An 18,320-nucleotide genomic window follows, 5' to 3' on the forward strand; every position below is an offset into this window, starting at 1 on the left:
TATGTTACTGTTACTATAAAAGATAACTCAGAGATTACAACAAATGACAGTGATTCTTAAAGGTTCCTAAGGGTTCACGTGGTTTGTTACCGCGAGTTACCATCATCCAGAGAAGCGTCTGACTCACACCTTCGGATTCATCAAGGTGAGAGTACAAACTAATATCGGGCCATGAACTAAGTTTCGCGGCAGTATATTATATTATCAACCCCCAAAAAAACTTCGCTATCTTAAACACCTGGCGACCCTTCTCTCCTTCCCCCCGCAGCATCCATCACTCCATGGTTGTCACGAATGTAAATTAACGGCACGGTAATTACTTATCACACGTCAAGAAGGGTGGTGGCGAGGCAGCCCAATGAGGGAGTGTGACGCGAACGTGGCTAAAATGGAGAAGAGTGGCAACATGGCGGACAGACCGACGTTCCCTGCAAAACGGTGAGGAAGCTGAGGGGCATCTGGGTTGGGTGTGTGGGGCTGTGGAGGCATTAATTTTGCCCCTGCGTGAGCTCCAGTGACCCCAGTACTCACCCCGGCCCGCCCACACCCGCCCGCCGCCTCTCACTCTTCCCGTATTGAAGGCAGTGAACCCAGCCCAGCCCAGCGTGGCTAGGCGGCCTTCTTCCAGCCTCACCAAGTTACTAGTCTAAGGATGTACTGGAGGATGAGACCCAGAAGACAGAGGCGATGTGTACCTAAGAAATAGCAAAAGTCTTTTCTGGATGCTAAATTTTCCTTCATCTCCGATAATAAGTCTTTTGTTTAAGTCAAAACGAAAACTGACGATAACCTAGTATTACCATCATCACCCTTAATAGCAAGTGTATCTCTGGAGCGTTAACTACACTAATTAAACCAACACACGAGCCTCGGGGTACCATCAAATACATTACACGCACGCACAAATAATAACAAACCGGACAAAAATACCAAGCGTCTTACCTCACTCAGATCCGTTGTTGAGGGGGAAAAAAATGCAGGAAGAAGGTGTGGGAAGGAGTGGAGGGAGGTGCGGAGACGGCAAGTGGGAGGGAGGGAGGAGGATTATGGGGTGGGGGTGGAGGTACGAGGATGAGTGGGAGGCGAGGTGGGGAGAAGGTAAGAGAAGGGCGGAGGGAAGAAGGGATACAAAAGTCAAATGCCGTTCCGGACGAGATCACATTTGCATCCCGCGTCGCATTCCCTCCCTCTCTCCGTACTCCCTAGGTGCACCTCAACAAAGGGCGTGAGGGCAATGATAACGAAGGCCGGGAGGCGATCGGATGGAGGAGTGTGGGAGGGACGTACGTGTAGGGGAAGCCAAGGTTGACCGGCTATCCTGTCTGCACAAGTTGAATCAAGGGAACTCTGGTCAAGTCGTGTTTCTATAGTACACTCAGCACAACATACGTGTAGCAGAACAATGGGGTGTACTATATCTTTCAGGTTCAACACACGGATGACAATGATCCATTCGTTACACTCTTACGATAGTTCACTTCATTATTCCGTAATGAATGTAGGTCCTGTGGTGCACTGTCTTTACTTCTCATGGCTGTATCTAGCTAGCTATGTTTAGGTATCACGTCATTTCATCTTTAAGGCGTAGGTACCATTTTTTCTTCCCCAAAGGACGACAACAATAGAGGGTGTAGGGGTGGCGGCCTCAGCTGTTCCCACGGAGGTGACTTCAACTCCCAGAAACATCGATCATATGTTCGTTCCCTCTCTCCCCAAGCCGTAGTGTCTCCCTGTTCTCTCTCCTCCGTTCATCACCGCAGAATTCCTTTCACCACACGCACACCAGTGAAGGTGGAATAACAGTAATGTAATTCTAAACTCGAAAGTAACACGCACACAGACACAAGACGGTGAGGAACAGGCGAGTGCGTGATGTTTCCAAAAATGGTCTTCTTTGCTCCTCCTCAGACACTTGCCTCCCTTTCAGACACCCTTCACCATTAAGCGACAGGGGAGAGTCACGTGTCTTTGTAGCTTAGGTTGGTAGGCACGAGATGCAGCAGGAAAGGAGAGGAAAATCGGGAAGGATGATCTTGTCGGCACCTGTCCAGTACAGCGGCTTGACCTTGTGTTGAACTGACGGCGAGACGTTCAAAATGCTCCCGGTATTTTTCTATTCACAAACTTCAACGGTTCACCAAATGGACAAAGTTAAAAACACATATCCTTACCTATCCACACCCACAGACCAGGAGAGAATGCAAAGGAGTAGACATTTCCCCTACAGATAACCTCTTCTTGGTATGGGGGATGGCAGCACAGCCTCCTGCCCTGAATGAAACCCGAGTATCTCGAGTTATAGTCAAAGCACTCCCTATATCAATGCACTACGCTGTATATACATCATTCATCTACTCCCTAAGCGATAACGAAGTCGTATACTTGTCTTACCTCGAAGTTACTGGTTGAAAATGCGAGAGCTGCTGTTACTCCCACCACAGTCCAGCGTCACGCCTGCCCTCTGCCGTCAACACTCGACACCAGCCTGTCTGGAATGTCTGGAATCCGCCTCCACCACACAGCAGCATCTTCACCCACGGGAGACAGACGAAAACGAAATTTCAGACAGTCTTCAGTAGTTTAATTTTAAAGATTTATGTCCAAATAACCAGAATTGTTGAGAAAAAATAAATTAAAAACATTAACAAGTATCTTTTAATTCTTACTTTCCATTTTCGTAGGTATTGTATGTATGACTTAACAATTTCTCGGTAAACTTGTAATACATGAAAATATATTAATATAACATACTATAAGACTCTGACGTATCTTTCATGTAAAGCAACAGTTGTGTATCAAAGTTAACTTGATACAACAAATGCAACAACAACAACAAATGCATCAATTTAGAAGTAAGGACTCCATTACCTCATATCTCTTAAGTAGACAATTCAATTTGTTATTGCGTCCATGACATTAAAACATAAGAGACTAAAAACGCCATTCATAACATGAGTCAGATCTTCCGCACTCATTCATTCTCACCTTTCTCCTTATGTTTTTTTTTTCTTTTTTGTATAGTCTTGGCGCACCTATTACGAGGTTTCTCCTTATTTGGCACTGAGGGCACCCCTATCCACTGGGATGCATTCCTTTCCACAAAAGTACAGCAGAGAGATAAGGCTCATGCCACCACCTGCTTTGGAAATTTACTTTTGAGCACCTAGCTAGACACCCTTGGAATATACTCGTACAGCAAAGAAAAGCTTACAGCTCAGCTCCATGGCACTCCACTATTGATGCCACCTAAAGCAGACTGTGGACAGCCTCAAAGACCTTTTTAGCATTGAAATCCACTCCATATACATACCTCCTAATGATTTGCAATTTCATGTTCCTTTTTGTCCCTTTTGCTCTCATTTATTAAAAACACTTTTAACTTTATATATATATATATATATATATATATATATATATTTTTAGTTTGTCACCAATTTCAAAAGTTCATCATCTCATTCCTACTCATGAAAATCATTCAAAGGTACCATACTACCTATATATTTATTTTCTGCTAAAGGTCTTATCTACCTTAAAAGTTTGGGATATATATATTTTTAATGACTAAGTGTATGTACATATCGCTAATGGAACAGGTGAGTGGATTTAAATATCTTGCCTTTATACTGCATAACCATGGAAGCATGAGACACGAGAGAATTTTGCAAGACAGGAAAGCAATTACATCACTATGGGACATTATATATGGAAACATGAAAAAAATAAATAAATAAATAATAATAAATTAAAAAAAGAACTACAATTAAGCAACTAAGGTATGCTCTTCAATTAAACTATAAGATCTGAAACTCAAGCACTGGAATTTACTTGCTTGGGAGGTGCTTGCATTATGAGCAGGATGGATGAGTTAAGTGTAAGAAGATTTGGTAAGTCTGACAAGGAAAGAATGCCACTACATCCCCTGCATGTTATAAATGACAACTAAAAGAGACAGAGTGAGGGAAAAGGGGTGCCTTTGTGCATATTTTTATTCCAAGCCCTCTTGTGAGAAAGGTCAGCTTATGTAGATAACAAAAATATATACAGTACTTTATAGATCAGTCTTTAAGAAAAGCATAAGATACAGTTATATACAAAATAAAAGAAAATACTCAATGCATTAATATAAAGGCAAAATACCAAAATTCTCTGAGTTTCACTGAGAGCACCAGTGGTGCACTATATTAATAAAAAATGCTAAATATGTCTGTGTTGCACATAAAAAGAAATTCCAAATGTATAGTGTTGCAGATTATGTCTTCTAATTATTTTATGCTATATATTTTGTGAATTGTGTGCTTAAATCAACTCTACCACAATGCTAAGAAGAATAAATTAACTTTCTGCTTTTATTCAAATTATCACATAACAGAATACAATACATTTTACATGAAAAAACTTGTCAGGTATTTGTAACAGCAGCAATGATGCAGCAATCACTCCTGTAATGCTCATTTTCCCTGGATGCAGAGATGGAGCTCAGTAAACTGGTGAAACAGGAAGAATGCAACACACTGAACTATTGCTCCTTAATTGAAGAGAGAGAGAGAGAGAGAGAGAGAGAGAGAGAGAGAGAGAGAGAGAGAGAGAGAGAGAGAGAGAGAGAGAGAGAGAGAGAGAGAGAGAGAGAGAGAGAGAGAGAGAGAGAGAGAGAGAGAGAGAGAGAGAGAGAGAATGGTGGCCTTCATGTCTCAAGATGGAAGAGTAGCATGTCTCTGTTGTTCTCTCTTAATCTTCTGGTTGGTCAAGAAATCTTTGAAAGATTCCAGTTCCTTCTTTTCTTCAGCATCATCTTCATCTAACATTTCATCATGTTCCTCCTCACTGTCAGAGCCTTGACGTAAGTAGATTTCTGTGTCTTCCCTGTTGAGGAGAAATATTCATGAAATACAGTGGATTGTTTGAGAATCATAAACAGAGCCACATTCTTGATGTTACTATTTACAATGCATCAAAATTGGAGCTATTTATCTATTCTTTCTATATATGTCATCCAGTCTGACTCCCAAAAGAGGGTGGCCACAACAGATTTTAAGGGGGACCAGCCAACTGTCTCACAAGAAAATAGCTAGGAAATACACTGGGATGACTGTGACCACAGCAGGCTCAGATAACAAAAATTTATGCATCAACCAGTGCTCAATAAACAGTTGGGCTGAGGCATCTTAATGTCCTAGAACCAAAGCTGACAGTGTTCAAACCACCTGTAACCTCACATCACAGCTACCCTCATCTAGGATTAAGATCACTATGAGTGGGGTCCTGATGATTTCTCTGTCACTCAAACAATTTAGGGAATTATGTGAAATGGGAACATGAAGGGGATATGCAACATCCTCAAGAGCTCCTTCACATGACTACCTCACCTCAAGACACCTGAATGCTCCCCACAACTACACTTATTCACACCTGAGCTAAGCTCAGCAATCATCACTCATTCACACAATCCCATCTGGGAATTCTCATCACCACTTGAAGAAAAAGAAAAATGGACAAGGATGATCATATTCTCAACCCAGTACCACAATCCATAACATAACATAAATAGCATGACATAAAAGATAGAAGAAGAAAATAAAGACTGTATAAGGTATGGTTCAGGACACCAATCTCCACTTTTGGAAGAGATCAGCCACCACCAAATCCTGTCTATATCTAATTTCTCTTTATCTCTAATGTGTTTATTTTTACCCCATGTCCCAGGACTTCCTTCAAGAGGATGGCTGTAACAGAAACATTTTCACCTTTCCCTACTCTGGTATTCATCATTGTACAAAGTATTTCTTTTCCACTAATATTTACCAACTCTGCTTATTAAATTTGCTTTCCTTTTCACATTTGGCTTTTCAACTTAATTAATGTAAACTGCCTCCACAAGGTTACTCACCTTACTATGTATCCAAACCATATCAAAACCAGACACATACAACCACACCAAAATCTATTCCTTTTTTTCTGTTTCACCCATACTTAAATTCCTATACATATTCACATTGCTCTCTCCATCCCATCATGACATCTCATAGCCATGAGTATAGTACTCCATTCCATGTTTATATCTTAGAGACTCATCATGAAATGTACTATAGTAGATCCAGACTAACATGGTACTTGGGGTGTTGGCTGTACCTGTCTGCACTGTTACTTGACTTAGGCTAGTTGAATGCAGTGTATCAAGGACAAGGGAAAGCAATGCTGTACAATCTATATGCATTGCCAAGTGTAGAGGAAGATATACAGTATCATTGTTTCATTATCAAATTGAAAACCATTCAAAAAACCATGTAGTGATATACAAATTATAATTTTGGAATAATTAAGGGAAAGGATTAGAGTATGAGTGAGAGAGAGATCTTCATATACCTGTTGACTATCAATGTGATATCAATGCAGGACAAGAACAGCTAAAACCATAAGTACTAAGTAAGGATGGATTCATTGTAGTGTATTGGCTGCTCAGAACCAAAAACAGTGCTGTTATATCATACAAGCCACAAACAAGAGCACTGAAAACAATCACCATATATACATCCATCAGATGTTACAAATAGACACAACAGGGATTCACAACAACCAAAGACACATAGAACACACAAGAACACTAACCTGATGGCCTTCCTTACAGAGCACAGACCTTCCTTCTCCAAGTCCTTACTAATTTTTCCCAAGTTAGCCTTTTGTCGCTGTTCCTCCTCCTTTTTCTTCTTGCCCTGTAGAGCTTCATACTCAGCCCGGTACTCATCATAGTCCTTGGCTGCTTCATCCACCAGTTTCATGAAGTCGTCTATGCCCTGCAAATGAGAGCATATCAAAGGAGTGGTAGCAAAGGTATGTGGCAAAAAGTGCATTATGGAGAATTTTAGAATTCTACTAAGAATAGGGTAAAAGAGTTGAAAGTATAATGGTTGCAGAATACAAGAAAATCACAGCACTTTAAACTAATGATACTATCAAATGTAGCAGAATGCAAGAATGAACAAAAAAGTGAGTTAATTTATAAAAATAAAAAAATAAAACATTTTAAGAAAAACAGTATGTAATTAGACAAAAAAATTGTTGAGTTTTTAAAGCTATGCACCTAATTTGTCATATCTTCACACAAAATTAAATTCCTAATTTTCTTTTTTTTTTCAATGTGACAGAACATGGCTTTAAATCTCCTACATCATAATGGACTCAACTCTTTTACCATAAGTGACAGAATCAACTGACAGGAGAAAATGTATTTGAAACTCCCATACAACTCTTAAGTTTGCACCCCCTTTATGTATTTATAACCATTCTCCATTTGCTCCCATCGTGTAGAATTACTCTGTTTCTCCAGAAATATTCCTCTCACATTTAACGCTCTTTCTATACCATTCATCTATCCCACTGGAGGGCTTCCCCTTACCCTATCACATTGCTCTTCTCCTATCACCTCTACATGCCCAAACCACTGTAACACTCCCTGCTTTATTTGATTAATCAAGTATTTTTCAATACATACTAGCTTTTCTTTGCATTTCATCATTTATTAGTGTCTCCATATGTGTTTCTCCAGCAAAAATATTCATTATTACTTTCCATATGTGTTGCTCCAGCAAAAATATTCATTATTACTTTCCACGTGTGTTGCTCCAGCAAAACTACCCTGATTAATTTACTTGCAATTGCAATAGCATTCCATTTTTTTTTCACTTACCTCCCCTGTGTATGCTGAGACACCACAAGCCTTAATGCAGCTGTAGAACTCCTCTAGTGCCAAGGAGAGTGACCGTGTCAAGTTGGAGGCATAAGATGATTCAGCTGCAAGTGCCTCCTGAAACACTTCAAAGTCCTGCATCCACTCTAATGCATACTTGCAATCCACAACATCAATTTTGTTCATGGCAATGATAAAAGGCAACTTGTACTTGTAGAGGATGGAGCAGGCATAAAGCATGTTGGACATAAAAGTCTGGGGTTTGGTGGAGCGTACAATGTCTAGCACATACACAATGACTGTAGGATAGGTGGCTGCCAATGCTCCAGCAATAATGGGTCCTGATGCAGACCAATTAAAGACTTCAATCTGACCTGGTGTGTCAAAGAGCACATAGTCAAGATTGTCTGCTCTGCCAGCCAGCAGCCGCATCACCTCGTCAAACATGGTGGAGAAGAGATTCAGGGAGGTCACTATGCCTCCATTAGGACCCAAACCATACTGCTTCATCACCTGAAAGAAATTAAGTACTGGTATATTAAATCTAATTTATTACAATGATAATATAACAAATGTTAAATTAAGTTAATCACCTCCAGTGCAATTTAACAATCTACCAACCAATTCATAACAACTAATCACTGCAACAGATGAGTAATTATTGAACTGGGATGACACTATTCATATAAATATCATACTAACCACTTGGTAATATGTTTGTGGTTGTGTTTGTTATGACATGACTACTGAATACAATTGTGTATCTGAACTAGTGTCAGTGAACACACATTCTGGTATTTTACTTTTCAGCATATATTAAAAAAAAAAAAAAATGAGTCTACAGAGATTTCACAGTGATGGTACATCCACATTCATATGATAATTCCACACTGGTGCAGTGGTTTTTAAGATCAACTGGTAAATAAACAAGATTAATCTAGGCAATTACCTAGTGGATGAGAGTACAAAGACCCTGGACTGCTCTTGAAACCTGATGATCATAATAGTCTTGATGTATAAGGCAATGTACTTCTGTTTTTCTGGTTAGGCGGTTGCTCTCTAGGATTACCGGTCAACTCAGCCCATTGCCAACTTGGCACATGACGAAACTAGTCTATCTTTATTAACTCAGCCCATTATGTGCATCAATTTGGAAAACTCAGCCTGCTGTAGTATACAAAAGGAAATATTTGCAAAGACATGAAATACATTTATTATATTTATACCTATTCTTATTTGTACTGATAGAAAACATGTTGCACAAGTTATAAAGCACCTTATACCATGTTAGTATTCCCGATTGTAGTGCATACTTGTTGGGACTTCATTGAATTCCACACACAAAGCACTGTTCAGACATGTCTCTGCAAAGCCAACCCTATTGCGATTGTTGCCAACTGTAAATCATTTTATTTTCACCAGACCTCAAGGAAAAGCATTGAATGTAAGATTAAAGTACCGAAACTCTTGATCATGCCATGTTTTCTTTGCTGTTAAAGGTTCACCAACCTTGAGGACAAGCATTGAATGCAAGATTGAAGTTCACAAGAGCATATTTTTGCATGTGTTGCTCATGATTGATTGACTGATTTAGTTTCAGGCACGACAACATCGTGGTCATATGGTGCTGCTACAAAACTTTCAAAGCAACAAAGACTGGGGGCTAAACTATCTGAATTAAAAACAAAATTACGGCATGGTAAAAATCCTGCAAATCACTAAAAATATGAATATAGAAAAGGAAATGGTATGAACTTGCTCGTGATGGTTTGGCTGTTCATAAGAATATGTTAGTGTGTGTGTTTTCCGTGATGTCTTGGATGAGCTGGTTCAGTTGGTCATGATTGGCGATTGTTAAATCAAACTGATGGTTTGAGTTGGTATTCCATAATGGTCCAAGTTGGTTCACTAGCTGGGCCTAGTCAGTAATAGTGAATGGTCCGAGTTGGCTATGGGCAGAGTTAGATGCATCCCACTCTCCAGCCCTATTAAGAGCTTCTCATGATTTAAAAACTTATCAAGCCTTCAAATCAGTTTTTCAGTATTTCTATGAATGGCCCACAGACAACTTGACTCAGTTATTACTCAAATACATACCTCCTTATAATTAACAGTGTCCCGAATATCAATGTAACTAACATAAGGGACACTGTCCACTGCAGGATCAAGGTTGATGGAGTAGTGGCGCCGCCGCACATTTAGGTGAGAATCCAGGCGCCGCAGCAACGAAGTCTTGCCAGAGCCAGCCATCCCCAGAATCAGCAAGCACACCGGCTCTTTTCCTTTGCTATCCCCAGCCTGCTGCTTTGGGGAGGCGCCCGTTGGTGGGTGGTCTGAGCTGGAGGCTGGGTGGGAGGAAGCACCTTGGCTAGGAGGTTCACTGGCCGCCGATAAGCGATCGTTTGTGGCAGACATCTCACTAGTAGAGGCCTGAGATTGACTTGTGTTGGAGGAGGCATTGTCACTGGGGGCTACGCTGGGTTGGCTGGGCACTGTGTTTTGCTCCCCCGCCTCTGTAGTCATCTCCATGGACTCTTTGTTATTTTGCTCCATCTCCTTTCCCCTTATGACCTTACGGGTTCTTGTTCTTGTTGTTATCTTATGTTTCAGTTGTCTTCTGAATTTTAGTTATCCTCTCCAGACACGACTGTATGAGGCAGCATGGGAACGTAACAGTAAACAAAGCGCATAAATAGCATGTCTTGATATGGGGATAAAATTTATTATATTGCAGAGATACCAATTACTTAAAACTTTTGCACTGTCAAATACATAAATATAGTTTGTGTGAAATTTAGATATTTTCTATTCCAGATACTGAATAAAAGGAAAATTAGTCAATAGATAGGATTGTCCCCGGTGCCAGACCCACGAGTGACAATAACAGAAAGGCCATGGCGGGCGAGAGGAAAGGAAGGATTCGCATTGAAGAAAAACTTAAAAGATATGAGAAGATTGACTTTCTTGGCGAGGGGCAGGTGAGATATCGCAGAGAACCACCATGTCAAATTAATGACTGGTTCTCTCTAACTGAAAAGTACTCTAGCTTATGTTATAGCACGTTTCAACACCACCTGCTCAACTCATAGACTGAAATCCACTGTTTAATTGACATTAGAACCAACTCATACGGAATATTTATTATTGTTTACCTGTCTCCCTGGTCTAGAGTATAGTGATAATTTTATAACTTTTGGGATGAAGTCTGGTGCTTTTGAATGTCTTCCCAGATGCTTTTTTTTTTTTTTTCGTTTGAAGGTATAAAAAAAAAAATCAGTCACAATGAAATAAGCAAATATAACAGGGTGAGGAATGGGATAACTGTCTGGACTCTTTATTTTATTTATTTATTTATTTATTTATTTATTTTATCAAGGGTCATACATAAATCTTTTGACGGTTATAAATGTGGGTATGTAATAGGAGAAAATGTGGAATCTACATTTTATATAAAATAACTTTACTTCCTGAAATTTCAGTACTATAAGAAATGCAAGTATTAACTAAAGATGAAAATGTTAAATGTTATATGTTATAGTAGAAAAAATAAATAAATAAATAATATTAAAGCAGGATGCAGGCTATTGCACTCACTGCCCACTATTACTGTGCTCAAATGTACTTATGATGTATTGAAATAATACTACCATTTTTATCGCTGTTAAGTTGGTTTAGAGTATGTAATTCAGTTCTTTAATTTTACATATATATGATCCCTTCACTATATAGATCATGATTTGAAAAAGGCATCATATTTTTCCTCAGAAATATAAGTTGGTCTCAATATCAGAAGGTTAAGGTTATTGCTGTAATCCCCTGTATTTCAACAGGAGCATACACACTATTGCTCTGCGCAAGCAGTGACCATCTAGAAGTTACTTTGAGTGGATTGCGAGTAACATAAGAGTTAATTAGGCACTCTTCTGTTCTTAGTCTACTCATGACCTGATAAATATATATTTTGAATGACCATTACTATCTGTGAGTGGAAGTGTGAATACCATCACTGAAATACACATATAATGAAAGTGGACCACGAGCAGAATGAGAACAAGCCAAGATAAAAGTGGTTGGTGTGCATTGCCCTTAACTGGTGGATAGACCAGTGGATCATGAGTGGAGCAGTAGTGTGCACCCTGCCTAAGTGGTGTTAGATTCATTATTACATTATATCAAGCAAAAAGAAACCCAACATGTCTGTTATCCATCTAGCTGGAGACTTAGTGGTTGTCACATTTATTAATTTATTCATTTTCCCCTTTTTTATGTAAACCATGACATAGGGTGGGCAAAATTATAATGTGTAGTTCTCAGGTTATTGAAGTTTTCTGGCTTGCTGAAAGGTAAATGGCCCTGTTTTGAGTTTCTTTAATCACAATGAAGCAATATTCAGTCAAGTCCACAAGAGTCTATCTTTGAATTTACCTTACTTTTTATGTATAGTAATTTTTGCTAAAGATGGTACTTGTAATGTTTGATGACTAATGTTTTGCAGATTCTACTGAATAGTGACATTCCTTTCCTTCTCTGTCCTCAGTTTGCCACAGTGTACAAGGCTCTGGATGTGGAGACAAAGCAGATTGTTGCTGTTAAAAAGGTAAGACCTAGAAGGAATTAGTAGTGCCTACTGTACAATTACTTACTTTTACAAGTATTGTAATGGTTCACAGTTCTTAGCTTTTCTTACCTTTACATGTGCATTGAGGAAAACATATTATCTGGGCATTTTTCCACCCTCTCTCTCTCTCTCTCTCTCTCTCTCTCTCTCTCTCTCTCTCTCTCTCTCTCTCTCTCTCTCTCTCTCTCTCTCTCTCTCTCTCTCTCTCTCTCTCTCTCTCTCTCTCTCTCTCTCAAACACACACACACACACACACACACACACACACACACACACACACACACACACACACACACACACACCTGAATAACAAACTCATCAGACATACCATCAGAGAGGTCCCTGATCTTTGAATGCTTTGCCTCATCTCAGACTAATTTTTTTTTTCAGCCACATTTAATTTGTAAGCTATCACTATATAACTGAGATTGATCCATGTATGCATGGAACATAGTATATTCCAAAACAATAATGGTGAGCACCTTATTTTACACCATGACAGATAAAGCTGGGTAGCCGTGAGGAGGCTCGAGATGGCATCAACCGCACTGCCCTGAGAGAAATAAAGCTCTTGCAGGAAGTTCACCACCCTAACCTGATTGGTCTCCTAGATGTGTTTGGCTACAAATCCAATGTGTCTTTAGTGTTTGACTTCATGGACACAGATTTGGAGGTAAGCTGGCTTATAAAATGTTAAGGTGCTTCTCTGGACCAGTTTTAGATACAGGTGATGCAAGCAAGTGCAGATCAATAGGAAAATTTATATAATTTACTGTAAAAAGATAATGATGAATAAATGTTCTGCCATTACTGGGTTAGCCTTTCCAAATATGTAAGTACCAACCTGATGTTAAAAAGAAATAAAAATTATTAGGGAAGATGAATTGCATCCCATCATGTTTAATATAGCTCATTAGCTACTGGGCTATTACTCTGGCTGGTATTGTATTTATATTAAATTTACCATCATGGAGTTGTGTTCATCAAGACTCAGTTATGTATTTTGTTGCAGGTTATCATCAAGGACACAGACAACATCATTCTCACCCCAGCCAATATTAAGGCATACACCCTCCAGACCCTCAAAGGCCTTGAATTTCTACATCTCCACTGGATCCTCCACAGAGTATGATAATGATAATAGTTGTTGTAAAAACAGATTCTATGTTTCCATGGTACCACTGAAGACATATGATTATTTTATTTATTTATTTTTCATAAATTTACTTCTGTAGAAATATTTCACTATTGGTACTTAAATTAATCAAGCAATATGTCATTATGAAGTACATTCCTTTCATTTTCATTCATGATATACACTCCTTATACATCAGTTAATGAACATGTTACAATGTCTCCTCCTAGCTTTGCTTTGATATCTGGTGACACAATTGCTTTACCTTTCTCTCTGACATTTAAAATTATTTCCTCAACAGTTCCAAAACATTTTATTTCTCCTACCACTCTCTTTTCCCTACAGCCAATATACAGTTATCACTGGATTGGCTGTAAATTTTGTTGAATCACAAATTGGTGATGCCAATTAGTGTTGAATAATGGTCTTACCAGAATCTTTGATATATCAAGATCTTTTATGAAGCTACAGAATATGCATTATGTGTGATTATCATACACAAGACAAAAGTCCTCTCTATGCATTAAAAATTTGTATAGGAAAAAATACACTAATATCATAAAATCCAACAACATTATAACACAACATTGTTATTGACAGACTTTCAAAAAAGGTCTCTCAGAGAGTTTGTAGCTGCAAAGGAATAGCTAATGTCATAATTATTATGCACCTTTCACAATAATGATAATGAATCTGGTAGTTTTTTTTATTTTTTTTTTTTTATCATCAATCATTACTATGATTTTGTTTGTCTTCTTTTTCTCATATGGGGTTGGATGATTTTTGAATCCTTCCTACTTTTTGTTGTTGTAAATAACCTCTTCTCTTGATAATACTTTTTGTTTTCCCCCTACACACCATCTCCAGGTTCGTCTTGGTCTTCCCACTGGTCTTCCAACAACCTTAAACTGATGATCCTCTTCCCTCCTGCAAAGGCACCCATACTGCCTCAAATCAGTCCAGATCTATGTGGCCTCAATTCAGTCCTTAATCCAGACTTTTTTTTTTTCAGGACCTCAAGCCCAACAACTTACTGGTAAACTCAGAAGGTGTCTTGAAAATAGGTGACTTTGGGTTGGCACGCTTCTTTGGCTCCCCTAACAGACAGTATTCCCATCAGGTGGTAACCAGATGGTACAGGTTAGTTTAATAATGAGACAAGTTAGAAAATATTTTATAATTCTTTTTTACCACAGAAAGTAAGTGAAAGGTATTTATTGCAGAATAGTTAGATAAATAAGGTGGGAAGTGCAGGTGGTCTGGTAACATTAAAATAAGGATTAAAAAGATTAGTAATTGAGTTTCATGGTATCCAGGCTTCTTGGTTCATAATGTTTCATGCCAGTGCCTTAATATTTCCAGTCCCTGAGTTATTGTATTTTTATTTATATATTTATTTATTTATTTATTATTATTTTTTTCTTGTTTTTTATGCTGCATCATTAAAGTTAATTTTGCACTGACAGTCATGTTTTGATGTTTAGGAGGTTTTTAGTGTTTTTAGCTGATATCTGTAAATACTAGCAAGCAATTTGAATTCCTTATCCATCTCCATTCTTTTTTCTTATCATTTGATGGTATTATGTTTGTACTGCATCTTTATTTCATATTTTTCTTTTCTTTTCTTTTTAACTTATTGTATTTTTAGTGCAGAGCAAATACAGTCTTGGATGTTACTCTGCATGTAAAGGTGTATGAAAAAAAATAATAAAAAGTTTCCTTTGCTGTTCATGACTCTTGAATGGAGATGCCACACAGCTTCTAATCTCTCTTTCCTTCCCAGGAGTCCGGAGTTGCTGTTTGGGGCACGGTCATACGGAACTGGAGTGGACATGTGGGCAATAGGTTGCATTTTGGCAGAGATGCTAGTGCGATGTCCCTACTTCCCAGGAGACTCTGACCTTGACCAGCTTACCAGGATCTTCACAGCACTTGGCACCCCCACTGATGAAAACTGGAAGGCACGTGACTTTGACATGTTAAAGGAAAGATAGTCCATAAAGGGTGTGCTACAGTGCTTAATCTTAAAATATTCAACTTTCCTCTTGTCATATTCCTTTCATGTCAATATAATTTGCCTCACTGTAAATAGTCTTTAGTGCTCAGACATCCTAGATTTTGTTATTTGATTTTATCATTTTATTTATTTATTATTACTATTATTTTTAAACCTTAGTGTCATATTTTGACCATACCTTGCATGTTGTATTCTATCATTTTGTTACTATCATTTTTTCTCATTTTATTTTTGGCAGTTAGTTTTTTTATGCAGATAAAAATATTTTTACTATTATTTTCAGTTAAAGTTCATTCTTTAAATCTTTTTTGTTCATTCCTTAAGGTAGGTATTCTTTTATAAATTATTTCTTTGGCAAGAGCAAGAAATTGGTTATGTTTTTTGCTTCTTTGAAATTAACTTCTTCCCATTTTCTCCACTTGAAATCTCTTCTAATTTGTACATTTAGTACTAAAAAGGAGTATTTAGATTCCTTAAACTATAAGGGAATGTAATATCCAAATTTGCACTTTTTTTTTTTTTTTTTTTTTGCATGTAATCTTATTTACTTTTACTCTTAATTTTAACAGGATATGACAGAACTTCCAGACTACGTGTCCTTCAAACACTTGGAAGGGTCTCCTTTAAGAGACCTGTTCCCTGCAGCCAGTGATGACCTGCTCCAGTTGCTGGGCTCCTTACTAACCATCAATCCGTCTAAGCGCTGCAACTGTACCCAGGCCCTCAAGATGAACTACTTTAGGTATGCCAGGATGCACTGTGCTATTTTGATATTTTTGGCTTTCCTAAATTGCAGTAATTGAATAAAGCTACATCAAAAATAAGTACTGGCACATTTAAATATAGGAAGTAGATTAATATCTGTCTCATTTGAAGAGTATTTCAAAACCGAGACAAGGATTTCAGCTCTGGATTCCTAATAAGCTAAGCATCCTAACCAATACACCAAGCCAGTTTATATAGAGCTCTCAGGAGAGTTTGGAGAAAGAGGAATCTGTCTTTGGAAGTAAAAATGGAAATATTAATGAGGTTACGTGAAAAGTGCATGCAGCTTCCATGAACCTAGAAAAAAAAAAATGATAATGATAGGTTTGATGGGGAAGCTCAGGAATTTTTCTTAGAATTTATAACATATTACAACAGAACTAACACAATTAAGGCATTTAATAGGAAGGTGTGTGCATATGAAAGTGAACTGAGAGCTTCATGAGAGTTTAGTAAAGATAAAGTTATAGGGATGTAAGATTTTTCATGGTTATTCAGTATATTTTTTATGGGATCTTAGTACTGTGAAGATGGTAAGCTACTAAAGAGTCTGCTATGAAGTGGAAATTATGATTATAGGTATATGTGTGTATTCTGACCATTATTCAAGACAGAAGTAATTTTAGCAATTAAAATTCAATCTCATCCATTCAGCAATCGACCGGCACCAACACCTGGTCCCATGCTGCCCCTACCCCCATCCATTCGGGACAGGAAAGAACAAGAAAAGCCTTCACTTAAGCGCAAGATCATAGAAGAGTCAGGATTTGGAGGTAGGTGGCTCTTTATGAAGATGGGGAAATCATGAAATTAATACCCCAGACAGATGCAAATCTGTATTATACTACAGGAGAAAGGAGATAATATATGCAGTTTGGTAGTATGTTAAAGGCGGTATAATGATGTGACAAAAGTTGTATGTGATGAAATTAATATCTATGAATAGGGATTAGGATGAGAAACAGCTGGTTCACTGTTATTCCTTTTCCTTTATTCTGTACCATCTTGTTTTCTCTCTCTCTCTCTCTCTCTCTCTCTCTCTCTCTCTCTCTCTCTCTCTCTCTCTCTCTCTCTCTCTCTCTCTCTCTCTCTCTCTCTCTCCTAAACAAAGGATCCCCACACACATTTTCATGAGGCAAGGACTGTAGGACCACTCACACTTTATAAACACCTGAAAAAAAATGTGACTGCTGCTTTTCCCTTCCTGCTGGACGGCAAGGTCATATCCTTATAGCTATACTTTTATAGTAAGTGTACAGGAGGTGCAGCATGAAAGGATATGAGCCTAACTGATTTTCATTGGGCTGGGATTTCAGTCCAAAAATGCAATACTTGTATTTGGCTTATGTGTGATAACCTCTTTAAGTGTACAGCACACATTTTGTGATAATTCCTTGATTTATCCTGATGTTGACTTTCATATACAGATTTCATGGCTACCTCATTTCTGTTTTCCAGGATCTTTACCAAAGAAACTACAGTTCTAGGGCTCATGAAGCATCCAAGGAACTCACCTTTCTTTTCCCCCTGACTCTTATATACAATGCTACTCTACTGATGTAAAAATAATGACAAAAAATATTTTTGTACTGTTCTTGTATAGACTACCCACATTAAAATTATATATTAACTTTAACATCTAGTTTAATTTTGCCCTGTTTAGCTCTCCCAGTCAAAAGGCCTCAGATATTGAACATTTGTCAAACAACTCAGCTGGTACATTCAACAAGATCTGCTGCTGGTCTCTTTCCTTTTAAAGTGGCTATTCTTTACTAAGAATGCTACCCAGTAAAGGCTGGTCTGACAGGTCTCTGGTAATTCAAAAGGTTGATCCGACAAAGATTAGATCTTTGTAGTAATTAAAAACAAAATGAAAATGTAATGAGCATATGTTAAGCAATCAAACACATCACTTGCCTGGCAGTGATCAACTTACCCAGAAACTAGGAAAATCACATGCACAGTAATGTCTGCTGTACTGGACTCTGTGCCACTCTTGCTTCTCAACTTTAACTGATTTCTGATGAAAAATAAAATATATCCAGCAGCAAGAGGGCAACAAGTATACTTTTAACTGTAAACTCTTTCAACCTATCACCCACAA

At 38.2% G+C, this 18,320-nt stretch overlaps 2 protein-coding genes and 1 long non-coding RNA gene across 4 annotated transcripts in view; 1 reads left to right on the forward strand and 2 right to left on the reverse strand.

Annotated features, from left to right (window-relative positions):
- The window catches only part of LOC135109601 (uncharacterized), a 12,001-nt gene extending 9,618 nt beyond the window's left edge, over window positions 1-2,383 (reverse strand). The window contains exon 1 of one of the 2 annotated variants that reach the window (XR_010272822.1): window positions 2,172-2,383. This is a non-coding gene — a long non-coding RNA (uncharacterized LOC135109601). The other variant, XR_010272820.1, reaches the window with a different exon arrangement.
- A 1,588-nt stretch (window positions 2,384-3,971) lies between these two features.
- LOC135109584 (GPN-loop GTPase 1-like) lies at window positions 3,972-10,373 on the reverse strand. Its single transcript, XM_064021012.1, has 4 exons — window positions 9,779-10,373; window positions 7,682-8,194; window positions 6,604-6,788; window positions 3,972-4,860 (listed from the first exon to the last, which is right to left on the reverse strand). Exons 1-4 carry the CDS (start codon window positions 10,232-10,234, stop codon window positions 4,689-4,691), a joined length of 1,326 nt encoding a protein of 441 aa, XP_063877082.1. The 5' UTR covers window positions 10,235-10,373; the 3' UTR covers window positions 3,972-4,688.
- Window positions 10,374-10,513: 140 nt separating this feature from the next.
- LOC135109594 (cyclin-dependent kinase 7-like) lies at window positions 10,514-17,852 on the forward strand. The gene is made up of 9 exons (XM_064021020.1): window positions 10,514-10,659; window positions 12,219-12,278; window positions 12,802-12,972; window positions 13,312-13,425; window positions 14,447-14,574; window positions 15,218-15,395; window positions 16,021-16,193; window positions 16,871-16,989; window positions 17,675-17,852. Exons 1-9 carry the CDS (start codon window positions 10,576-10,578, stop codon window positions 17,701-17,703), a joined length of 1,056 nt encoding a protein of 351 aa, XP_063877090.1. The 5' UTR covers window positions 10,514-10,575; the 3' UTR covers window positions 17,704-17,852.
- The last annotated feature ends 468 nt before the right edge of the window (window positions 17,853-18,320 follow it).

The sequence above is a fragment of the Scylla paramamosain genome, chromosome 2 (genome assembly GCF_035594125.1).
Source record: "Scylla paramamosain isolate STU-SP2022 chromosome 2, ASM3559412v1, whole genome shotgun sequence".
Taxonomy (NCBI): domain Eukaryota; kingdom Metazoa; phylum Arthropoda; class Malacostraca; order Decapoda; family Portunidae; genus Scylla; species Scylla paramamosain.